General features: G+C 49.1%; 2 protein-coding genes across 2 annotated transcripts; both read right to left on the reverse strand.

Moving 5' to 3' along the window:
- Window positions 1–628: 628 nt before the first annotated feature.
- On the reverse strand, window positions 629–10,027 carry LOC309514956 (uncharacterized protein). The gene is made up of 4 exons (XM_082192482.1): window positions 9,160–10,027; window positions 7,208–7,328; window positions 5,745–5,861; window positions 629–3,721 (listed from the first exon to the last, which is right to left on the reverse strand). The coding sequence occupies exons 1-4, from the start codon at window positions 9,163–9,165 to the stop codon at window positions 2,442–2,444; spliced, it is 1,524 nt and encodes a 507-aa protein (XP_082048608.1). The 5' UTR covers window positions 9,166–10,027; the 3' UTR covers window positions 629–2,441.
- Window positions 10,028–13,043: 3,016 nt separating this feature from the next.
- On the reverse strand, window positions 13,044–23,136 carry LOC309514964 (uncharacterized protein). The gene is made up of 3 exons (XM_082192504.1): window positions 22,960–23,136; window positions 20,226–20,352; window positions 13,044–14,984 (listed from the first exon to the last, which is right to left on the reverse strand). The coding sequence occupies exons 1-3, from the start codon at window positions 22,981–22,983 to the stop codon at window positions 13,675–13,677; spliced, it is 1,461 nt and encodes a 486-aa protein (XP_082048630.1). The 5' UTR covers window positions 22,984–23,136; the 3' UTR covers window positions 13,044–13,674.
- Between the last annotated feature and the right edge of the window lie 1,992 nt (window positions 23,137–25,128).

Here is a 25,128-nt window from a genome sequence, read left to right on the forward strand (position 1 = left end):
CTTGTTTTATATAAATGTTTATTTGAAACGGCTCCTTGTTGCACTTCAAATAATGTGCTCTGGATCCAGAAACTTCTAGCGTTTCACTTAAAATACCACAAAAAGTGTTTCACGGCACCTTAAAGAGAATTCTTACATTCTCTTTTTCTATATTGCTTGACTATGAGATATATAGCTATACAATCTACATTCTAGGAAATTTGATTGCTATTGTTTGAATTTTTCTTGCTCTCCTTTAAGGCACTAACTTTACAAATCACAACAAATTTATTACAGTCCACAGCAGTTTGAAGATCACAGTACCGTACTTGGAACGTGGACCTGCTGCGTTAGGACACGTGAAGAGGCGGAAATGCAATCTCTTGCCAGTGAGGTCATTATCGCCACCTGCCCTTTCCACACTTCCTTTCCTCCGGACCTGGCTGTTTACATTCCTGATCCTCAAAGCACACGTGCGCGCATAGCACCACACGTCTTGCAAGAATTTTTGCTGGGTCTCTGAAGGTGCCGCATGCCTCAAATATTGCATTTCTTGCAACAGACCAAGGCAGCTCCTTCTCTGACATGTAAACACCAATTCACTTTCACATCTCCTGTCAGGACAGAGAGAAGGAAGCACCTCATGGAGCACAGTTTCAAATGGTTTTCAATGTTGTTTTTAATGCTGTAACACACCCTGGGAACTTGGGGTGAAGAATGCGTACAGAATACAGTGGTACCTCGCGTTAAGTACTTAATTCGTTCCGGAGGTCCGTTCTTAACCTGAAACCGTGCTTAACCTGAAACGCCACTTTAGCTAATGGGGCCTCCTGCTGCCGCTGCGCCGCTGGAGCACAATTTCTGTTCTCACCCTGAAGCAAAGTTCTTAACCCGAGGTAATATTTCTGGGTTAGCAGAGTCTGTAACCCGAAGTGTATGTAACCCGAGGTACCACTGTACATTAATAATAATAGTTAAACTGTGGAACTCCCTGCCACAGATTTCCCCCCCCCCCCCCGCTGTCTCAGCGCTGGCCTGGGTCAAAACAACCTGTTGGTTCTACCACGAAAGAATGGCTCCTAGCTAAGATGGTGAAATTGATGTGTTTCATTAAGAGAAAAATCATTGTCGATATTTACTACAACTTCTTACAGAGCTTTTGTGTGAAAAAGAAAATCAACTTGTGAGATCAGCGTTTGAGGATTGAAGAAAACATTAGTTTATGGAACGCAGAATTGTTGGGGTGGATATTTTGAAGTTCTCCTTTTTCTTTTCCCCTTTTCAGTTTGGTTTTGTTGAATTGGTTCGTCTTTAATATTCCAAGATACTGGGTATTTCATATTAACATTTGCATATCTTTTTTCAAACTTGAAATTCCCCACTTCTAGAAACACAAGGAATTGGGGGGGCAGGATAGAGAGGGGTCAGGCCCACACAGAAGAATCATTAAAGGGAACAAGGTCACTTCCAGTTAGAGATTCCCATGGGCCCTTTTCAGGCTGGGCCAGTCACTCCCAAACTGGGGCAGCTCAAGAGGGGAGTAAACAACTATCAAACTTTGAAAAACAGGTATAATTGCATTTTGAAAAACTGCAACTGAGCATTTCTCTTTTGAATTTTATGGTGCTGTTATCTTCCACAGTGGGTCATGCACACCGCTAGGCTGAAGAATGCTTTTTATAGGTTTATCTGCAGCAGAACAACCGGGCGCCTTCTTCTGCCCCAACTGCAAAGAAACATGTCTCTCTTACATCGGTCTCTGCAGCCACAGCAGGCGCTGTGACTCTTCAGTGGTTTGACTTCATCCCCAAAGGAGCACTTCTGCGTTGTTCCAGCAGGAAGGGGGGTTGGCCAAAATCGTTTGGGAACCAAGCAGGTTGGCATGTTTTTATCTGTCATGGAATTGTCGGACACAAATGAATGGGAGCAGGAACCAGCCGGCGAACCCCCAAGGGAAGAAGTCTCAGAGCCTGGGGAGGGGCAGTGGAAGGCCAATGAATGGGAAGGAGAAAACTGGGAAAAGGAGGTGTCAGAAGCTGAAGAGGCAACAGGGCTTAGTGAGCGGGAGGAGTCTGTGGCAGAGAGCAGTCTGGAATCAGAGGCAGAAGCTGAGGCAGGAGAGGAAGGAGACCAAGAGGCAGAGATGGGTCTGGCTGGGGAAGAGGCATCGGCGTCTCCCCCTCCTGCTGCAACAAGCTCTCCTCTGCCATGCTCTCCCAGAACCAGAAGAGGCATGAAAAGGGCAGGGGAGAGAGAGGCTTCTTGCAGGCGCAGTCTCTAATTGCTTGGGGAAAGCCCTGCGGTGATGGGGACTTTCGGTCTCAGGAACTAATCGGAGGACACGACACGAGTTGCTTTCTTCATGAGGTTTGACTTGCTCAGTGCGATGTACTGCTGTCAAAATGCAAGGCTCCCTCGCAAAAGGACGTCAGGATTGGACTCTCGGCGGGAGCCATCCTTCCTCACCTGTGGCTCCTCTGATGCAACAGGAGGGACTTCCGCTGCGGAAACTTCCTCCCACAATGAGCACACCCAAAAGGCAACTTTTCAGGGGGGGCAGTTGCACACAGAGAGGCGGGCTTTTTCTGACCCCCGCCTCTCCCGCTGGTGGATTTGGCCTCTGCCTGGGCCGGGCCAGCGTCTCCGGCGGACAAGGACTCTGCTTCGTGAGTCAGCAGATGGGCCCTCATGACCCGCTTGTCGCGGAAGCGCTTCTCGCACCTGGGGCAGGCGTGGGGCTTCTCCTTCGCCCAGGCCTTCTGCAGGGTGCGCCCCGTGCCGTCGCTGGGGGGGAGCACCTCTCCCCGGTGCACCTTCAGGTGGCTGTTGAGGTGCTGCTTTTGCCGGCAGGCCTTGCCGCAGAACGGGCAGCTGTAGGGGCGCTCGCCCGTGTGCATCCGGTTGTGGATGCTGAGCGTCGCCCGGTCCCGGAAAGTCTTCCCGCACTCGGCGCACGAGTAGGGCCGCTCCCCGGTGTGCAGGCGGAGGTGCTTGAGGAAGTGCTGCTTGTAGGCAAAGCGGCGCCCGCAGGCCTCGCACGAGAAGCACTTCTCCCCCGTGTGGACCAGCTGGTGGCTGCGCAGGCCTCGCTCCTGCACGAAGGTCTTCCCGCACTCCTGGCACGGGTAGGGGCGCTCGGTGGCGTGGCAGTCCATGTGCGCCACCAGGATCTGCTTCAGGCGGAAGCTGCTCCCACACTGGGCGCACGAGAAGGGGCGCTCGGTGGAGTGGGTCCCCTGGTGCTTCCGGAGGCTCTGGGGCGTGCCAAAGCCCTTCCCACACTGGGCACACACGTGGGGCTTCCGGGGGTCCGGCGGGCGCTGCAGGCGGCTCAGCAGCTGCAGCTGCAGCTTGGCGGCCAGGCGCTTCTTGCCCCCGCAGGCGGCCTCCACGGGGGGAGGCGGGCTCCGTTTGGGGCGCAGGTGGGTCTTGATGTGCCGCTTCAGGTCCCCCCGCGAGGGGAAGCCCTTGGGGCACAGGTGGCACTTGAAGGGCCGCTCCCCGGTGTGCGTCCGGATGTGGATGGCCATCGCCACGTTGCTCAGGAAGCTCTTGCCACACTCCGGGCACTTGGGAGGTTTCATCTTCAGCGTCAACTTCGGGGGCCCCTTGTCCTTGGGGGGCACGATCGCTGTCTGTTTCTCCGTTGTTGAAGACGGGACCTTCTTCCTTCTCCCTCGCCGCCGCCGAATGGGGGCTGCCCTTTCGAGGTCTTCATCGTCTGCCATCCTGATGCCATCTCCTGCCGGGAAGAAAGGAAAGGGAGTCAGCGTCCTTGATGGGGGGCTGGGGGAGAAATCTCACATACAATCTGCGGCAGGACTGAGACACGTTTTATTGACAGTTGTCCACCTCCCGACTTTCGCAAGATTTGACAGAGAACAGAGATGATCCATAAGGGAGTACAGTCATACCTCTTGTTACGTTTGCTTCATGATATCTTTTTTTAGGTTGCATCCTGCGGTGACCCGGAAGTACCAGAAAGGGTTACTTCCAGGTTTCGCCACTCGCGCATGTGCAGACGCGCAAAAGGACGTAACGCGCATTCGCAGAAGTGGCAAATTGCGACCCACGCATGCACAGACATGGGTTGCGTTTCTTTCAGGTTGCGAACGGGGCTCCGGAACGGATCCCGTTCGCAACCAGAGGTACCACTGTACAAGAGAAAAATCTGGCCAGAGACCAGAAGATATAATCACCAGAAAGCTTCACAAACTCCCAGGTTCAGTATCTCGGCAACCAACAGCCTTCCTCCTTCAGTAGGAACTGAACTGAAGGGCTCAGTCAGCCTGCTTATATAGAGCTCCAGTACAACGTAACTGTAACAATTTTCTAAAACTATCCAATCACTGAATGTCACTTTCGATTCCTTATTTGCATGACTATCTACAGTATCCCCCTGCTGGCCCAGGGTGAGAACTTCAGTACATAACAGTCACCTTTGCCAAAATATTGCCTCATCTTCGCCTGTCAGTTCTGTGCAATCAGTGGCTAAAAAGCTGCAACCGGCCAGTAATGCCAGCAGTCCTGTGAACAGATTTTCATCTCTAATTGCAAAATCGTCTCTAATTTTCATCTCTAATTGCAACACTGTACTGCCGTCAGTGTCTGCTGGTGCATTCAAATTTAGTGCTCCTGTTGCAAAAGCACCTGATCCTTCAGGACCTGACGATACCCCAGTATTGCCTCTGCGTAATGCAGTGGTCAATAGCGTCAAAGCGCAAACATGAGTATGATGGTCTCTTTAAGCCTGCAAAATCCTGAAAGAAGGAAGTGTGCTGGGTATTTTAAAGAGTCCTGGCTTTGCTTCCTCAACCACAAACTCACCAGCAGCCGTGCCACCTGTTGCAGCAAGCACAGTAGTTTGCACAAGGCCTGCAAGAAGTACTTTCTCTGGAACTGTTTCAGGACTTGGAGATGCTTTGAAACAAGGGCCAACCCACAGGCAGTGTGATGCAAGTCTTGCGCAAAATAAGCTGGCAGGTAACAAATGTGCAGCCTGCCAAGGGTCTAAAATGCCAGTGTCAGATGGTACTAAGCAGACTGGTACTTTAACTCAGTTTAACTCAGCCATTAAAATAGCTCTTTCCACAACGGGGATACAGGGCTTCAGAGACAAGTTTAAGGCAGCAGCTGGCACTTGGGCCTCCCGACTTTCCCGCAAGGCTGCCCTCCCGTGTTGGTGTCGCAACAACAACCCTGAGAGGCAGGCCGGGATGGGAGTCCCACCATCGCGGCCTGCGCCCTTTGCAACAACTCCCCTTTCCCTCCCCAAAAGGACAACCCCCGCTTGGCAGCGTGCAACGCTCGTGGACCCTTGTGGAAACACAGGAAGTCGTCTCGGACAAACCCAGATCTATTGGGCCACCTAGGGATGTCTACACTGGCTGGCAGCAGCTCTTCCCCCTAAAATAAAACAATATTCTAGTCGTCATGGTTCCGGAAAAGGGGCTGGTTGACAACTCAGCTCAGGAAGTCGCCTTCTGCTACGTCAGATCTATTAGCCTGCCTAGTTCAGTGGTGCCTGCACTGGTTGGCAGCAGTTCTCCAGCAGGGCTGTCTCCCAATCCGATCTGGTGATGTCAAGGACTGGACCTGCCGGTCTTCTGCCTGAAAAGCAAGCGCTCCAGCTCTGAGCTATACGGTTAAGGCCTCCCAACTGCAAAGATTTCGCAGGGTGAATTTGAGGCCAGTCGACCTCAAAGGGCTGTTGTGCAGCTTTCAAAAAGAGTGGGGGGAACCAGAACGCAACATGGACTACTGACCTAGCCACTGGCCCGAAGGGTCTCTCCACTGGGGGGGCTTCCAAAACTCTCCAATGCACAGCTCAGCCTCCTCCCGTTCGATTTTGCTGATGATCTCCGGTTTCACAGACAAGCGGCCTGCGTGGGAGAGAGACACTTCCATTTTATTTTGGCAGTATTTCAGGCCAGGGACCCACCTAGTCCAGCATCAGAGAATCAGAGAATTGTTGAGTTGGAAGGGGGCCTGCGGGTCATCTAGTCCAACCCCAACAATGCAGGCATATTGTCCAGATGCCTGTTACAGGAAGCGCCCAGGAAAGTGGAACAGAGCCCTCCTGGCTAGGAGCCCTCCATAGCCCTCTCCTCCTCCATGGATTCGCATGATCCTCTTTCAAAGCCACCCAAGTTAGTGGCCATCCTGTGGCGGGGAGTTCCACAGTTCAACCCTGTGATGCATGAAGGACTTGATTTGAGTTTATGAAGGCTAATTCGAATGGCATTTGAGTCCTTCTTCCCACCACCCCCTGTAGGAAGATGATCCTGGACAAGACAGGAGTTTGGTCTGATCCTGTGGGATGTGAAACGCAAGAGCGGTCAAGTACAACATTCCTAGAGTGAACATGTTTACACATGGGGAGGAATGAGTAAGGGGCTGTCTCCTTATGAGATAGTTTCTAGGTATATGTTACTTTTCTAAGCTAAGTCTGCCTTCTGGGATCCTATTGTGAACAGAATGATGTGTCAGTAAACCTTTTTATACTTTTGTAGAAGATTGTGTCATGTCTTATCTTTTATGAGGGAAAAGGGGAAAATACCAGAACAGTTATTATAGAGGCTTTAGCATCCGCTGTGAGTTTAAAAAGGGGAATGTTAAGGTACTCTGCTAAATTGTGAACTTGTTTACACAAGTTGGAAAGGCTATAATCAGACAATATATACTCTCCTGCATCCCTGAACATTCCCACAGATCCAGCAGCCAGGGAGAGGCCAGGGACGAATTCTGCCCCTTTCCCAATATGCTGGAGGTCACCCAGTGAAGTCAAATGAAATTGCAGGCAGGTTTCGAAATCCAAGCAAAGGAATGAGAATGATAAAGGAATGTAATGTAGGATATATGCAATAGAAATAAGTATTATTTCTAAGGCAGTAGAGGAAAGGATTTGAACAGAAACATCACAGAAGTAAGGGTGAAAAAGACAAAATGCTAAGGGGTTACTGTATGGAAATGGAACTAAATTTGTTAAATTGTATGTACATCAATTTTTAAAAATATGATTAAGAAAGGGAAATTCATGGAGGATGATGGGCCTGTCAATCAAACAGCAGCCGTGAGAGCTAAATTGAACCTCCACAGGCAGAGGCAGTCTACTTCTGAGTAACTAATGGGCTCTGCAAATGAAACCAGTGTTGGACCCTGGACCAACCACCATGACCTCACTCCCCCCACCAGCGAACCGAGTTCCAGAGGACGGTGGTATATTTACCCACGGAAAGGACCGCCTCGTAGTTTTCCACCATCACACCCCGGTAGAGTTCCTTCTGCCACGGAATTAATTCCGCCCACTCTTCCCGGCAGAAGTAGACGGCCACGTCCTCAAATGTCACCTGCGGAAATGAGGACGTAGAATTGTAGAGTGCGAAGGGACACCCAAAGGTCATCCAGCCCAACCCACGGCAATGCAGGAAGTCAAAGCTGTGATGGAAGCCAACATATCTCCGTGAAAGATGCCGAGGTTTGCCACAACACAACCCTCCTCATCCCAAAAGCAAACCCTACGACCGCCTCAGGTTTTCTGGAATATGGAAGTAATGTAATTTAATTTAATTTAATGTATTTTTAATCTTTGTTGGAAGCTGCCCTGAGTGGCTGGGGAAACCCAGCCAGATGGGCAAGGTACAAATAATAAATTATTATTATTATTATTATTATTATTATTATTATTATTATTATTACGGACCAGTGTCAAGGCTGAGTGCCAAAGGCAAATCTGGATGACATGCGGTGACAACACCACATGTTACGATATTAGAGAAAACGTAATGAAGATGTTATACAGATGGTACCTAACCCCGGCCAAATTGCCCAAGATGTATAAGAACAGTTCAGAGCTTTGTTGGTAATACCAGTGGAAATGTATTGTCCAAAGGATATATTATCTTGGCAGGATGAATGGCAATTGCAGCTCAGTGGAAAGCAGCCCATAATTTTACACCAAATGCTTGGGGCCACTCACTCTTGAAGAGAGCTGTCATGGAGAAAATTACAAATAATCTGAGATTTCGACCAGGACTAGAACCTCCTTTTTTATATGATTCTGCCTTCCTTGAGCTTAGGGCATTCATGGCTCTGCTAGTCTAACCTCTGCCCCTTTAATTATTATTATTATTATTATTATTATTATTATTATTATTATTATTATTACTTATACCCTGCCCATCTGGCCAGGCCTCCCCAGCCACTCTGGGCGGCTTCCAGCAAAATATTAAAATACAGTAATTTATCAAATATTAAGAGCTTCCCTAAGCAGGGCTGCCTTCAGCTGTCTTTCTTTGACATCTGGTGGGAGGGCGTTCCACAGGGCAAGGACCACTTTCTGCTTGCCTCTTTTATAATTTGGTTCATCCTTTACTTTCCACTTGTTGCAATAACTCTTCAATCTGCTGCAGGTACACTGCAAAATGAAAATCTATAAGCCTCCTCATCATCATCATCGTCATCAACGCTTGGTTTCAACCAGAACTCAGTTCCAGCACCTCTCATGTGGGTGTTCATGGTGAGCTCAGCAACCCATTTTTCTACAAAAACAGCATCGAGGATGATGGTGATGATTTCTGGAGAGCCACTGGCGGCCAGTATAAGCAACCTTGAGTGAGCTGGACAACTCCGGTCCTCCTCCTCCAGGCCTGGGAGACAGGTGCCCGGCCCAAATTGCTGCTGTTCTGGGTTCGAATTCCAACATTTCCCCCTCACTAGCGATCTCTCTCCCTCCTTCTCTCTTGGACAACCCCTTTTTCTAGAAAAACAGCACCCATGATGATGGTGATGATTTCTGGAGAGCCGCTGGCGGCCAGAATAAGGAACTTTGACTGAGCTGGACCACTCCGGTCCTCCTCCTCCAGGCCTGGGAAACAGGTGCCGGGCCCAAATTGCTGCTGTTCTGGGTTCGAATCCCGACACGTTTCCCCTCCCACCAGCGATCTCTCCCCCTCCTTCTCTCTTGGGGGGCGCAGGCGGCCCCCTCCAGCGCTTGGAAAGGCGTTGCGGGCCGGAGCTTTACGCGCGGCGCTTTACGCGCGCCTCCCTCGCGCCCGGCCCGCCGGGGGAACAAAGAGCCAGGCGGCGGCGGCGGCGAAGGGGCGCTTGCCGGGCCGGGGAAAGGGAGCCCGGCCTGCTCGGGGCAGGCGGTGCATTGCAAAAAGGCAGAGGCGCTTTTACCTCCATCCTGGAGCAAGAAGCTTCCGCGGCGGCAAGAAGGCGCAGCAGCAGCAGCAGCAGCCCAGGCTTTCCTCCGGGTCAGTTGGCAACCCGGCTGCAGAGGCGAAGCTGCAAAGCTGCTTTCTCTTGTGCAAGAAAGGCCCTTCTTCCTTGCAAGGCGGCTCCTCCCTTTCCCGACGTCACGGGGCAGCGGAAGGCACAGGAGCAGCCGGGCGTTTCTTCTGGTCCGTTGGCAACCCGGCTGCAAAGCGCCCGGCCTTTCCTGCAAAAAAGGAGGGCTTCTTTTCCCCTTTTCGTGCAACGCGGCTCCTCCCTCCCCGGACGTAGCAGGGCGTCGGGGAGGCACAAGAGCAGCCGAGGGCGGGGCTTCCTTCGGGTCAGTTGGCAACCCGGCTGCAAAGCCCAAGACCCGGCCCGGCTGCTTCTTCGCCTTCCCTGCTGCAAAACGCGCCTCCTTTTTTTGCAACGCGGCTCCTCCCTCCAGCTTCCCAGGCCTCCTCTCTCGTCTGGTTCACGGGGGTGGAGGCGACGTGGACCCTTTTCTTGCAACTCCCTAGGATTTATAGAGCGCGCTGGGGGGGGGGGGAATCTCCTAATTCTGGGGACCACCCCCCTCTTGGTTCCATCACTGCACCACCGGTGCCCCCTACCCTATGAAAATCATCTTTCCATTCAAATCGGTAGCAAGCAATTCAGGGCCGGATTGAGCTCTGATGGGGCCCTTTCTGTCAGCAGCTCAAAATAATGAGCTAGGATGCAAACCACCCCATGGTTCTTGGCTGAAAGATGGATGGATGGCGGCTAACAGATTGAGGTTGAATCCTGGCAAGACAGAAGTACTGTTTTGGGGGACAGGAGGTGGACAGGTGTGGAGGATTCCCTGGTCCTGAATGGGGTAACTGTGCCCCTGAAGGACCAGGTGCGCAGCCTGGGAGTCATTCTGGACTCACAGATGTCCATGGAGGCGCAGGTCAATTCTGTGTCCAGGGCAGCTGTCTACCAGCTCCATCTGGTACGCAGGATGAGACCCTATCTGCCCGTGGACTGTCTCGCCAGAGTGGTGCATGCTCTAGTTATCTCCCACTTGGACTACTGCCATGCGCTCTACGTGGGGATACCTTTGAAGGTGACCCAGAAACTACAACTAATCCAGAACGTGGCAGCTAGACTGGGGACTGGGAGCGGCCGCCACCGGTCCTGAAAGACCTACATTGGCTCCCAGTACGTTTCCGAGCACAATTCAAAGTGTTGGTGCTGACCTTTAAAGCCCTAAATAGCCTTGGCCCAGTATAGCTGAAGGAGCGTCTCCACCCCCATCGTTCTACCTGGACACTGAGGTCCACTTCTGAGGGCCTTCTGGCAGTTCCCTCACTGCGAGAAGCAAAGCTACAGGGAACCAGGCAGAGGGCCTTCTCAGTGGTGGCACCTGCCCTGTGGAATGCCCTCCCATCAGATGTCAAGGAAATAAAGAACTATCTGACTTAGAAGACATCTGAAGGCAGCCCTGTTTAGGGACGTTTTTAATGTGACCTTTTAATGTATTTTTAATCTTTCTTGGAAGCCGCCCAGAGTGGCTGGGGAAACTCACCCAGATGGGCAGGGTACAAATAATAAATTACTATTACTTTTATAAATATTAATAATTGTGAGGGTTACAGCTAAGTGGTGGTGTCCTCCAAGCTAATGGACGGGCCTTTCCTCCACCTCCCTTACCTGGCTGCTAAGTAGGAGAGAAATCAGGCAGAGAGTTGTGGGTGAGCTGAGCTGGAAGGTGGAGACACAGAGACCTGCGTGCTCCGTGCTGGATCCAAAGCTGTGACTAAAAGAGAAGCAGGATCCGTTTGGGTGCTAATGACGTGAGCCTCCCTGCCCACAATCTCATGCTCAGATTGTGGAAACCTTTGGGGGAAAGTGTGTTTCCGAGGTTTATTGGCTCCCTAAAGACCCTTTTTCTGGTTATTATGCAATACTATTTGATAGAAAACAGGTAACTGAACAAACTTTGTTGCATTACATTCTTTATTAAATTACCTTTCCATTGAGATATAATTTTACGGATTTGCCAAGGAGCCCTCTAGATTTGAAAGAAAATTGCTAAATAATAACACTAAGATCGTTTCCAGGGTGTACTGACTCTTCCTTGACTGGGAAGGTGAAGGTGATAAAATGGGTGCAGGACATCGGGCTGACTATTATGATCAGTGAATGGGAAACTCTCTAGAAAACTAATATGAACTTTACTGCATGCTACACCATTAAAGAAAACATGATGAAAATGCAGTTCAGATGGTACCTTACACCATCAAAGCTCTCCAAGATGTATACAAATAATTCAAATAAGTGCTGGAAGTGCAGAGAAACAGAAGGAGATTTGTACCATATGTGGTGGACATGCAGAAAAATCAGAGTGTTTTGGATTCTCATATATGATGAGATGAAAAAAAATCTTTAAATTAACATTCATAAAGAAGCCAGAAGCCTTTCTGTTTGGAATTCTAGGTAGAGATATCCTGAAAAATATAAGAGAAATCTTCTTATAAGCAACAGCTGCCGCCCGACTATTAATAGCATTGAATTGGGAGGGGTGGGGGAGTACCAACCTTAAGGGAATGGTAAAACAAACTTCTAGAATTTGCAGAAATGGCTCAACTAACAAAAAGGCTAACACAAAACAATCATTCATTCAAAAATGGGGTATGTTCAAGAGATATCTACCAAAACAACAGCGATATACTGTCTATGGCACTGTTCAAATTTAATATTGTGTATGATATCAATAAAAGGGACGCGGGTGGCGCTGTGGGTTAAACCACAGAGCCTAGGACTTGCCGATCAGAAGGTCAGCGGTTCGAATCCCCGCAATGGGGTGAGCTCCCGTTGCTCGGTCCCTGCTCCTGCCCACCTAGCAGTTCAAAAGCACGTCAAAGTTCAAGTAGATAAATAGGTACCGCTCCAGTGGGAAGGTAAACGGTGTTTCCGTGTGCTGCTCTGGTTCGCCAGAAGCGGCTTAGTCATGCTGGCCACATGACCCAGAAGCTGTACGCCGGCTCCCTCGGCCAGTAAAGCGAGATGAGCACCACAACCCCAGAGTCGGCCACGACTGGACCTAATGGTCAGGGGTCCCTTTACCTTTACTTTACTATGATATCAATGAACTTCAATAAAGGTATTAATAGGGAGAGATAATTTTATGGCATTACTCCAAACAAAAGTGGTGTTATGAGCCATCAAGCCTCAGAAATACACTTTTTCCAAAAGGTTTCCACAATTTCGGCTGCTAGTGTATGTATAAATAAAACCACATATCCCCAAGACAGCACAGTCTCGGCTGACTCTCCTTCCAAGGAGACCGGACCCTAAGTAAAAGTGCCTGGAACCCCTGGAATCCAGAACCACTCACGAGATTGGGGTGGCGCCTAGCAATAAATCTGAAAGCAGCCCTGTTTAGGGAAGTTTTTAATGTTTGATCTTTTATTGTGTTTTTAATGTCCTGTTGGGGGCCACACAGAGTGGCTGGGGAAACCCAACCAGGTGCCCGGGGTTTAAATTAATTAATAATAATAATAATAATAATAATAATAATAATAATAATACTTCCTAAGCTGGAAAAGGAAGTTGCAAGAAAGGCCCAAATGATCCAGGAGCAAACTCCCCTCCGGGGAAAGGTCCTGTTTGCAGCATTTGTCAACCTGGTACCTTCTAGATCCTTGGGACTACAACTCCCATCAGCCCTAGCAAGTGCGGCCAATGGTCAGGGATGATGTGATTTGTAGTCCACCAGGATCAGGGGGCCACCACGACTGCTATCCCCATATCTGGGGGAAAAGGCACATAAACTTATTCATGGCGTACGGAACGTAGGTGGAGAAACATTTTCTCTCTCGTAATAGTAGAACTTGGAGCCGCCCAACGGAATTTATTTGGAGCAGGTTCAGGGCATGTGAAAGAACAGATTTCTTCATGTCACACCGAGTACATTTAGGGGAAAGGGGATGAGAGCAATTCATACAGCAAAGTGTATAGATTTTATTGCGGCTCCCAGACACATCTTGATGTAGGTTTATTCCCCCCGCCCCAAATCTACACGCCCTCTTTCAGCCAACAAAAACCCACAAGGCCGTTTACAATAAGGGGGAAATGAAACCAACAATTAACTATTCATTTGGCAAATCCCATGCACAGCCCCGCCTCCCGCACACACAAAAACTCTCGACACAACTACAGTAGGATAAATGCAACCGCTTCCCAAGGCAAAGCGGTTGCTGCGGAAACGGAGGAAGGAGCCTCGTAGGGGGCACGGTATTTAGCAGCTAAAATCGCCCCTCCGGGTCTCGGGACTCTTCCTAATTCCTAACGCTACTCCCTGCCACCGGCTTTATACAGAATCCGAACGTCCTGGCATGGAGTGGGGGCAATTCGAGGGAACCCTCCGTGCGGTTGCATTTGCTGGGCCAAAAAGGCCGGCCCCCGTCGTACGAGGGTCCTCTAGCGTTGTCCTTGGGGCACCGTCCACCTTCACTGGACGGAGAAGGCCACGTGGAATTTCTGGTGGCGGATGAGGTGGTTCTTGTGGACGAAGCTCTTCTCGCAGTCCCCGCAGGGGTAGGGCTTCTCCTCGAGGTGGATTTTCTGGTGCTCCCGGAGGTACATCTTTTCCCGGAAGCTCCTCCCGCAGACCCAGCACATGAACGGCTTCTCTCCCGAGTGGATCCTCTGGTGGACCGTCAGGCTGCTCTTACCCCGGAAGGTCTTGCCGCACTCCAGGCAGGGGAAGGGCTTCTCCCCCGTGTGGATCCTCTCGTGGTACGTGAGGGTCCTCTTGGCTCTGAACGTCTTCCCGCACTCCTGGCAAGAGAAGGGCTTTTCCCCAGTGTGGATTCTCTGATGATCCTTCAGGTACATCTTCTCCCGGAAGCTCCGCCCACATTCCCAGCAGATGAAGGGCTTCTCCCCGGAATGGATGTTCTGATGGACCGTCAGGCTGCTCTTGTCCCGGAAGGTCTTCCCGCACTCCTGGCACGGGTAGGGTTTCTCCCCCATGTGAATCCTCCGGTGGTACCGGAGGGTTTTCCGGTCCCGGAACATCTTCCCGCATTCCTCGCAAGGGAAGGGCTTCTCGCCGGTGTGGATTCTCTGATGGCTGACGAGGTTGCTCTTCTGGACGAAGGTCTTCCCGCACTCGTTGCAGACGTAGGGCTTGACCCCTGTGTGGATCCTCTGGTGCAGGGTGAAATGGCTCCGCGTCCGGAAGCTCCTGCCGCAGTCCTCGCAGTGGTAGGGCCTCTCGCCCGCGTGGATTCTCTGATGGTCCCGAAGGTAATGCTTGTCCCGGAAGGATTTCCCGCACTCCTGGCAAACGCAGCGCTTCTCCCCCGTGTGGATCCTCTGGTGCACGATGAGCTTGCTCTTCTCCCGGAAGGATTTGCCGCAGACCTCGCAGGGGAAGGGCTTCTCCCCCGTGTGGATTCTCTGATGGACGCGAAGGTCGCTTTTGTCTCGGAAGGCTTTCCCGCACTCCTCGCACCCGTGGGGTTTGTCCCCCAGGTGGATGCTCCTCTGGTGCCGGTCGAGTTCCTTCCTGCCCCGGAAGCACTGCTCACACAGCGGGCAGGGATATGGACTCCGCGCAGGGCTGGTGCCCCGTGGCAACGGTTGCTGCTCCGGCACGAAGGCTTCCTCCATCTCCATTTGGCCCTCGAGGATACGGAGAGGCGAAGTCTCCGGAGACCCCATTGCAGGACCTCTCTGCGGCTCGGCGGGGACATTTTCTTCGTCCGACGTGTTCCAGAACATTCCGCTCGAGGAAAGGAGGTAGAGGTCGTTTCCTGGGACATGGAAAGATTCACATAGCAAGAAGGTGAGCACGAGAACGGATTCAGTTGATGAGAACGGAGATTTGGGCAAAATATTGGGACAAACTTTCTGGTGGAAGGAGCTGTTTGACAGTGGAACCGACTCCCTCAGGAGGTATCGGACTCTGCTTCTTTGGAGGTTTTTAGACAATGGCCATCAGGGATTATTTAGCAGTGATTCTTACACTGCCGCGGGTGGTGCTGTGAGTTAATCCACAGAACCTAGGACTTGCCGATCAGAAGGTCGGCGGTTCGAATCCCCGCGACGGGGTGAGCTCCCGTTGCTGAGTCCCAGCTCCTTCCAACCTAGCAGTTCAAAAGCACATCAAAGTGCAAGTAGATAAATAGGTACCGCTCTGGCAGGAAGGTAAACGGCGTTTCCGTGCGCTGCTCTGGTTCGCCAGAAGAGGCTTAGTTATGCTGGCCACATGACCCGGAAGCTGTATGTCGGCTCCCTCGGCCAGTAAAGTAAGATGAGCGCCGCAACCCCAGAGTTGGCCACGAGTGGACCTAATGGTCAGGGCTCCCTTTACCTTTACCTACACTGCAGGGGGTGGGCTTGATGATCCTTGATAGTCCCTTCCACCGCTATGATTCTATGATTCTATCAGAGGCACAGGGAGCTTGCAGCAGAACAAGCCCAGATCTCTCTGAAATGGGAACCCTAAAATTGCAGAGTTGGGGGGTCATGTTGTCTAACCCCCCACAATGCAGGAATCACAGCTGAGGAATCCCTGAGAGGTGGCCAACCAAACTCCAAGGAAGGAGAGTCCATCACCTTTCCCCGTCAAAAAGGTCTTGCCGTTCCTAGCCTCCCGGGGTTCTTCCGAGATGGAACAAACAATAAAAGTCGGGTTTCTAAAAGGAGAGAAAGCGGGAGATCATGGGTTCTGCATGTAATCCCGGGTTCAAAGCTGACTGCAAGATCTCAGGTAGCCCGTGATTTGGACTTCCAATTACAGAAGATGTCAGAAACGCTACTGTTATGAGATTGTCTGGGAAACCTATGTGAAGGGTCCGTCTCTGGGTCCAGTTTCTGAGATGCAAAGGGTGGCAATATGAGAAGAGGGGCTTTTTAGGGGTGGCTCCCGGCTTGTGGAATGCTCTCCCCAGGGAAGCACGGCTGGCACCACTGCTGCCTGCTTTTAGGCAAAAGCATTTTGTATTCAGCTAGGCTGAGGGTAGCTGGATACGCTCCTCCTTGAGGCAGGCTACAGGGGCTGTTGTCTTCTACCTGGCCAGGTTCAAGGTGTGACTCTTAGTGCATAAAGCCCTGGACACCTTGGGACCAGCTTGCCTGCAAAATCGCCTTGCCCCACATGCAGAATTGGCACTGCCAAGGTGCCACAGAATACGCGCTCTGCCTTTGGAAGAAATCAGTCTTTTGGTGCAGCGACACTTTGGATCTCCCTGCCTACTGACTGCAGGCTCCTTTGAGCCCCTCTCTTTGGCACCTGCTAAAAACATTTTTCATTTAGACGAGCCTGTCCAGACAGGCGGAACGTCAATTTACGTCTTTAATCCGCTTTCAGTTTGTTCCTGATTTTATCTTTTGAATGTTTTTAAGTGTTGCTTTTACTGACAGATTGTTTTATTCTCGTTATGATGCATTTTGAGGTTGTCGTTTGTTGTTTTTACAATCAAGTGATGTTGAAACACAATAAATACCAACACACACATCTATATGTAGTATTTCTTATATTTATATACATAAATATAAATATGTAGATAGATAGATGACAGATAGATATCTCCATATATAAAAATATATAGTTTTATATTATATTATATTTATTATATTATATTATAAACACACACACATACACATATGCAGAGCACTTTAGGCCTTGCTTGGTTGCTGTTTTTTATAGTTGGTGTCAACACTTCTTGTTATTCCTGTTTAAATCATGTAAGTTGATTTGAGACACTTTGGTGCAAGAAAGTGAGAAATATAATCAATGGCAATCAATAATTCTGGCCCTGGTGATCCATATTCCTGGTCTGGCTCACCAAATGGCAAAGGCTCGGCCACATCTCTGCCAAAAGGTGGGGTTACAAAAGCATGGCTTCTCTCTCAGCGGAGCACCGTAAAGGGATCCTCCCCTGGCTAGGAAGAAGCGAGAGATATTCCCAGTAAACCAGCACCGACAAGTTACGTTCCCGGGAGAACTGCAGCTGCGGAGCACGTTGTGTCAGCTAATGCCAAAAGATTCTTTGCCAAAAGATCACTGTGACTTGGACCACACCTTAAGAGCAAGGTGGGCACCTCGCCCAGAGAGCACACATCTTAGGAACATCATGTTCAGGTCTCTAACCGCAGGTGAAGAAACCGCGGTTCTTGGAAGGAGATTCCGACTAAACATCAGGGAGAAATTTCTGATGGCAAGAGCCGTTCAACAGTGGAAAGGTCTCCTTTAGAAGGAGGTGGACTCTCCTTCCTTGGAGGTTTTTAAGCAGAGGTTGGATAGCCATCTGCCTAGGACCCTCATACCTACGGGACCGCCTCTCCCGGTCTGCCCCACGGAGGACCTTAAGGTCCATAAATAGCAACGCCCTAGTAGTCCCGGGCCCTAAGGAAGTCAGATTGGCTTCAACCAGAGCCAGGGCCTTTTCAACACTGGCCCCGGTCTGGTGGAACGCTCTGTCTCATGAGACCAGGGCCCCGCGGGAGCTGATTTCTTTCCGCAGGGCCTGTAAGACAGAGTTGTTCCGCCTGGCCTTTGGCTTGGAATCAACTTGATCCCCTATTTCCTTTTTCCTTCTGTGATGGAACTCCTATTTGGGGACTTCCTTGGCTTTTTTCTGGCCCACATAGGACCAGTCTGGATAGTTGGCCTTAGTCAAAATTTGATGTTTTCATCCCAAAAAAGTTTTTGATTTGAGTTTCTACTGAAATGAGGCTGCATTTTAATGTTGTACTTGTTTTTAAGTTGTATTTTAATCAATTGTTTTTACCTGGTGTTAGCCGGCCTGAGCCCAGTCTTGGCTAGGGAGGGCGGGATATAAAAAAAAAGTATTATTATCATTATTATTTAGCTGAGATTCCGGCATTCCAGGGGGCTGGGCTAGATAACCTTTGAGTCCCTTCCAACTCTACAATTCTATGATTCTATGTTCATCTGAAGCTGCTGCTAGGAGCTGTGGCTGAAGCAGATACTGGATCAAATTCCTCTTTCCTCCACTTTGCCCCCTCTCCATCCCAGTTGGCAAGTTCTGTCGGAAACTCAGAGGCAGCAATTTTGAGCACAAACCACTTTCAAAACAGAGTTGGACCTGAAAAATGCAGGCAGCTTCGAATAACAGAATTGTAGAGCTGGAAGAGGCAGGCAAGAGGCGGGAAAGCAAAGAGAAACACGATCCATGTCTCCCTTAATCAGGAAGAGAATTTGGGGAAGATTTCAAGGAGTTTAAGCCTAGGCCTTATTGCCACTACAGGCCCCCAAATGGCCAAACTGGGCAACCCAGCCAGACAGGCAGGGTATAAATGATAAAATTATTATTATTATTATTATTATTAGTAGTAGTAGTAGTAGTAGTACCGGAAGACTTAGGAGTGGCTGTTGCATTACACCCCGAAACCCAACACACGGGAAGTCACACAAATTGTATAATTGGCTTTATATCTGATATATATTTGGATGCAAATTGTAATTTGACATTGGAAATTAATGTGGCTGTTATTGGATTTTAATAATTGAAAACTGATATAAAATTATTTAACAAAGAGGAATGTTGTATATGAGCAGCAATGGGGGAGGCATTTATGGAAACTCAGAAATCCTTGACTTAAGGAGATTTTAAGGAATCATTGGATGGCCAGGTGTCAGGGGTTCTTCCGCTGTGACTCCTGATTTTATGTATAGTGCTTAGATCTGAGCCTGAAGTGGAGATGCTAAAGGGAGGGACATTTCACTGGGAGGGAGACCCTGCTGCTTGTTGGACTAACGTTGGATTAACTCCAGGCTTCAGCCAAAATCCCAGAGACCCCCTCTTACCATCTTTGCTGCCATTAAAGTCCAGGATCTGCAAGGCAGCCTCAGCGAAGAGCACAAGCCCTCACAAGCTGTATTGTCCCAAGCAGCTCAGCTGGAGAAGCAAATATTATCGACTGCCTCACATTTGTTGCTGGGGGCCTTTCTCATATGTTAACTACGTATATAGAAACAAAGCAGCCTCCAGTTCTTTTTGGACTACAATTCCCATTGTGCTGGCTGGGGCTGATGGGATTTGTAGTCCCAGACGTCTGAAACGCACCATGTTGGAGCAAGCCAACACCGCCAAGATCAGAAGTGCCTTGACTCTGCCAAACACTCCTGCTCATGATAATAAATGCTGTAAATGTAAGGAAAAAGAAGGAACCTTTTACCATATGTGGTGGACGTGCCCCAAGGTAAAAGGCTTCTGGGAAAGGATTTATAATGAACTGAAAAAAGTGTTGAAAAACACATTTATTAAGAAACCAGAAGCCTTTTTACTTGGTATAGTGGGGGGTGAAATCCCCAAAAAGGATGTTACTTTTTTTCTGTCTGCCACAACAGCTGCGAGAATATTGCTAGCGAAGAATTGGAAGAAACAAGATTTACCAACTATCGAAGAATGGCAGATGAAGATGATGGACTATATGGAACTTGCCAAACTGACTGGGAGACTCCGAGACCAGAGAGAAAAGACGGTGGAAGAAGATTGGAAGAAGTTTAAAGAATATTTGAAAAAATATGTTAATATTTAAATCTTAGAATAGCTTTGGAAGTGGATTTAGGCTGTAGGGTTAGAAGTAGAAGATAGGGTATTTTAAAATAGTATTACTTGTAAGGGATAAAATATGAAGATTTTTATGGTAAAAGTGTGATAAAAATATGGTTAAAAATTATGATATATGTAAACTGCTAAAGATGAGGTAAAATGAAAATCAGATAGGGGGGATTTGGGGAAGCCCAACTAACAATGTTTATAAAAAATAAGGATAAGACAAGAATTTGCTTGTATTGGTTTTTGTGTGTGAGTGTTGTTCAGTTGTATTATAAAATGAATAAAAAAAATGGGGGGGAGGGACGTTTTAAATGCCTGATGTCTTATTATGCTTTTAGGTTTGTGGGAAGCCGCCCAGAGTGGCTTCCAACAGATTATTATTACCCATACAGAATGTCCCCCGTGTTCTGCCCCACAGATAAGAAGACCCAGGAACCCGCCATGAAAGGAAAGAGGGGCATTTACCCAGAGAGATGAGCATTCTGTAGTTTTCCATCATCACCTCCCAGTGCAGCTCCCTCTGCCAGTCCTCCATCATCTCCCATTCTTCGGGGGAGAAGGAGACGGCAACGTCCTCAAACGTCACCATGTCCTGCAAAGACAAAGGTGGTCAGAGCAGCTCCTGGTCAAGCCACTCCTTGCCAGGAAACCTGCCAGCTAATTCCAAGCGTTTCCCCCCTGGTTCCGTTGATTAAAGAGAGAGCCGTATTTTCTGCATTTGTTCCAGGTAAACTTTCATCGCCCTGCTCTCCACACACCCTGACTGGCGGCATCTCCCAGGTGTATTCTGCAAAGGACCATTGATGCAGTAATAACAGTGCCTTCGTGGGGATTCTTACGGTTCCATCTGCACAACAGCCAGTTCTCTTAGTTGCTCTGTCATGGTGCTCCAACACTGTTGCATTATTATTATTAGTAGCAGTAGTAATTAATTTTGTATAATAAATAATAATAATAAATAATTTTTATTTCTACCCCGCCCTTCCCGGTTTAAAAACCGGGCTCAGGGCAGCTAACAGCAAATATAAAGCATTGATTAAAATGCGACTTAAAAACAGCATAAATAACAAGATAAAATGCAGCATCAATATCAATAAAATTCAAAAATTCAGGGGTCATTTTGGGGGAGGGGGAACCCAGTCAGTAAACATCAAGTGATCACCAGTACTAACTGGCCAAGTTGGTCCTACTAGGGGCAGCAGGAGACCAGGGAATAATTTAAATGTGGGGTCCCGAAAGGGTTTCTTCATAGAAGAGGAAAGGGGGAAAAGGAATAGAGGATCAGGCTAATTCAAATTGAAAGCCAGGTGGAATAGCTCTGTCTTACAGGCCATGTGGAAGGAGACCAAGTCCTGCAGGGCCCTAGTCTCGTGGGACAGAGCGTTCCACCAGGTCGGAGCCATCACTGAAAAGGCCCTGGCGCTGGTGGAGGATAGTCTGGCTTCTTTAGGGCCCTTCATCTGTAGATTTCAGGACATTGTTTTTGGCTGGAAGAACGCTCTGCTGGAACAAAACCAGGACTACTCCAGGGTGGTATTCCGCCAACCTTTATTCAGAGCAGATCCACTGAAATAAATAAATGTGCCAAAGTTTAGCTTTGGTTCCTGCCTTTCAGAGGGCTAGATGACTAGATGAGCCTTAGGGTCTCTTCTAAGTCTACAAGTCCATTTCTCCCCTATTGGATTTGTCTTTATTTGCAGTTTGCATCAGCGATAAACAGTGATTCACACACAGCTGATTTCTTAAAACAATCCATCTGCCCAAAAATAATCCATCTGCTGTTGTTTTTTTTTGTTTCTACACGGCCACCTGTCACAGGTGCTCCAGCTGAGAGCCCTGCGTTGCAGGGGGTCAGACTAGATGACGCTGAGGGTCCCTCCCACCTCTACCATTCTATGATTCTAATCCCCCTCCCGGCCCAGAAGCACCAAATGTCTATTGAATCACATTTAACTTTTAAGCCATTTCAGTTTTTGAATGGAGGTTCCGCAAATCGCCTTGTCTTCTCAGAAGCCACGTGCCATCAATGCTGCACAGGTAACAAAACCGTGTCAGATTGATTAAAAAGCAGCGGTTTCCTTGTCCGTTTGACTCTCTCGCATGAGTCTAAGTTAGGTCCATGAATTTCAGTAAGTCTACTCAAAAATTGTTTGCATACCAGCCTCTGGAATATTTGTGGCATGGACAATTTCAGGATTTCAGCAGAAAGGCCTGGAAACGAAGCAGTGTGTCTGTCCTGAAACCTTTGCAGGTGCAAATACTTATGAAACAAGGGTCACGTATAACAACCTGATACCACCAATGCACAATTATGATTTTCTTTTTCTCTGCTTCTTTCTGACAATGAGACCTTGTCTTGCTTTGCTTTGCTCTGCTTCCTTATTTGCCCTGACAGGCAGGAAACGAAGAACTAAATCGTGATGTTCTTTCTGGGTTGTTGTTTTTTCATGGCTTACAGCTAAACAAATAAAATTTGTACCTGCCTAGGCCATCCTGTTGGTTGACTGACCGACCGAACCCAAAGAGCACTCATTAATGGCTGCTCATCACCCTGGGGGAAAGTGACAAGTGAGGTGCCACAGGGTTCTGTCCTGGGCCCATTGTTGTTCAACATTTTTATAAATGACTTGGATGAAGGAATTGAGGGGACGCTCGTCAAATTTGCAGATGATACCAAACTGGTAGAGGTGGCTAATGCCACAGAAGACAGAATCAGAATTCAAAATGACATTAACGGATTGGAGAACTGGGCACAAGATAACAGAATGAATTTCAGTCGGGACAAATGTAAAGTTCTGCACTTAGGCAGGAAGAACCAGATGCACAAATACAGGATGGGGGACAACTGGCTTACTAGCAGTACATGTGGAAAGGATCTTGGGGTCTTGGTGGACCACAAGCTGAACACGAGTCAACAGTGTGATGCAGCTGCAAAAAAAGCTAATGCTATTCTCGGCTGCATCAACAGATGTCTAGTGTCCAGATCAACGGAAGGAATAGTGCCGCTCTGTTCTGCCTTGATCAAAACCACACCTGGAATACGGTGTCCAGTTCTGGGCATCACAATTTAAGAAGGAGGTTGACAAACTGGAAGGTGTGCAGAGGAGTAGCCACTCCAGTAGCCACTTCTAAGGTTCTTACGTTTACTCAAGGGGGTGCCCCTCCAGGACGCTGCCAGGCCCCCACATCAGTTCCTCACCTGAATCACGATGTCTTCCGCCATGATGCTGGGTCCCTTTGAGGGCTGGGTCCAGGCAGAGGCGCGAAGCTGACCTGTCACTGAAGGAGGCTCCGGACTCCCCCACTTTGCTCAGCAGCCAAAACTTGGGGAGCAGACTTTGGCGCAGGTTAACAGATAACCGATCTGGGGGGGTCAGGAAAGAGGAATGAAGAGGCATCATAAGCAGCTCGGAAGGGAGAAGAGGAGGTTTTGTTTTTTAGGAGGGTTATATTTATTTAAATAATTTTATAAGCTATGTGACTTTGTTGCTTAATAATAATAATAATAATAATAAATTTTATTTATATCCCACCCTCCCCTGCCGAATCCGGGCTCAGAGCGGCTAACCACAATAAAAGTAACACAGCATTCAATTCTATTGTTATTATTATTATTAATTATCAATACTCTACCTTCTTCCCTGACAAGACTCAAGGCAGGTTATGTATGCAAACCTCTAAAAATATTGGAGGGGGCAGCATTTAAAAGCAAGTAAACTTTGTTAGAAGTAAAGCAACAAGCATGTATAAACTCTATTGAAATCACACAGATAATATTTGCATGGCACCAGCCCAATCACAAGATTGTAGAGTTGGAAGGAAGCCAAGGGTCATCTAGTCCAACCCATCTTTCACCCCATGTGGAGCTCGAACCCACAACCCTGAGATTAAGAGAAAAAGCAGTCGGTTCCCCAAGGCCGGTTGGAACAAGGAGGTCTTCACCTGCCGGCAGAAGGACCGCAAAGAGGGCGCCTGACAGTTCTTATTCTGCCTCCCGCAACCTGGTTCTGGCTGATGGGAGTTGGAGTCCGAAGCAGGTCATGCAAATCCAGGATAAATCGTCCGAGAAAAATTCAACGAACTTGCTAAACTTTGCCTATCCGGTCGCAATGTCGAGAAGCTCCCCAGCTTCACACCAAACGGAGAAAGGGGTTAAATGAAACTGTAGATGTTGCAGGAAAAAAAGGTAATAATTGCAGGGACCCAACTTTCCTGCTCAACTGGCTGGCTTTCCTCTCCGACACCCTCCAGAACTTGAGAAGCTGCCTAATAGGAAGTCAAATCTCTTTGCCCAAATAGTCTCCTCTGTTTTCGGCTGGTGGGGGGCTCTCCAGGGGAGGGGCTGTAGCCCTGCTTGGCATGCAGAAAGTCTCAGGTCCAGTCCCTGAAACAGATTTCCAGGGAGCGCTGGGAGAGAACCCCGCCTGCAAACCCAGAGAGTTGCTGCCAGCCAGTGCAGACAGCTCTGGGCTCAACGGACCCAACTGTCTGCCGGCAGAAAGCGGCTTCCATTCTTCCTATGGGTTGCAGAAAGGGTCTTCTGCATCATTTGCGACCTGCTGCATCCTACCTGGAGACATCAGGGGCTGAATCCGGGGGACGAAGGGGGTGGGACCCAAACCGACAGATTCTCAACCGACAAACTCAACGTTAAGAGCCATTTGAAAGTGGAGAGGGCTCCCTCAGAAGGTGGCAGACTCTCCTGCCTTTTTAAACAGAGGTTGGACAGCCATCGGCCTGGGATTCTTTAGCTGTGATTCCTGCGTCGCAGCGGGTTGGGCTGGATGACCTCTGGGGGTCTCCTAATACTCTACAGTTCTATGATTCCAAAGGCAGGAGCTGCAAGCTGTCTCCCTTGACTGCCCAGGTCGCTTGTTGCTCCTGACCTGGGCACACACGCAACCCGCTTCCTTGAGGGGGGGCACATCCCCTACTCCCCTCCCCCTGCACCAGTGGCCTCTTGCAAGCCCCAGAGGCCACAGAACCCTAGACTTGCAGAGTTGGCAGGGTCCCCCAAAGGTCCTCTAGCCCAACCCGCTGCAACACAGATGCTTCCGAAGCCCTGGCTCCGGGTGCAAAGGCAGGGAGGCTGGGACCCTGTTTCCCCCCACCCCAGCCTTTGATAGACTGAAATGGTTTCTTTCTCAACTTAGTCTGCTTCCCAAGTTTCCAGTGATTGTTATGGGGGGTGGAGTTTGTTGGGGGGGGGGGCTGTATGTGCAATATACTGCAGGTTGTCCTTCTGAAAACGTTAATATTTAGTGCATTATTTGACACACACACCCTTGTGCAGCATAATGTATTTACGATTATGGCTATCAACCCTTGGAGACCTTTTTGCAACACAGGCAACTCACAACGTCTTGAA

Source organism: Podarcis vaucheri (genome assembly GCF_965113315.1).
Source record: "Podarcis vaucheri genome assembly, chromosome: 12".
NCBI classification, from domain to species: domain Eukaryota; kingdom Metazoa; phylum Chordata; class Lepidosauria; order Squamata; family Lacertidae; genus Podarcis; species Podarcis vaucheri.

Coding starts and splice junctions, on each gene's coding strand:
- LOC309514964 (XM_082192504.1), bottom strand. CDS start 22,983: ATGGCGGAAGACATCGTGATTCAG. Junction 20,353..22,959: donor CGGAAGACATCGTGATTCAG/GTGAGGAACTGA, acceptor TTGTCTTTGCAG/GACATGGTGACGTTTGAGGA. Junction 14,985..20,225: donor CAGAATGCTCATCTCTCTGG/GTAAATGCCCCT, acceptor TCCATGTCCCAG/GAAACGACCTCTACCTCCTT.
- LOC309514956 (XM_082192482.1), bottom strand. Junction 5,862..7,207: donor CGAGGCGGTCCTTTCCGTGG/GTAAATATACCA, acceptor TCTCCCACGCAG/GCCGCTTGTCTGTGAAACCG. Junction 3,722..5,744: donor CCCTTCGGGCCAGTGGCTAG/GTCAGTAGTCCA, acceptor TCTTCCCGGCAG/GAGATGGCATCAGGATGGCA.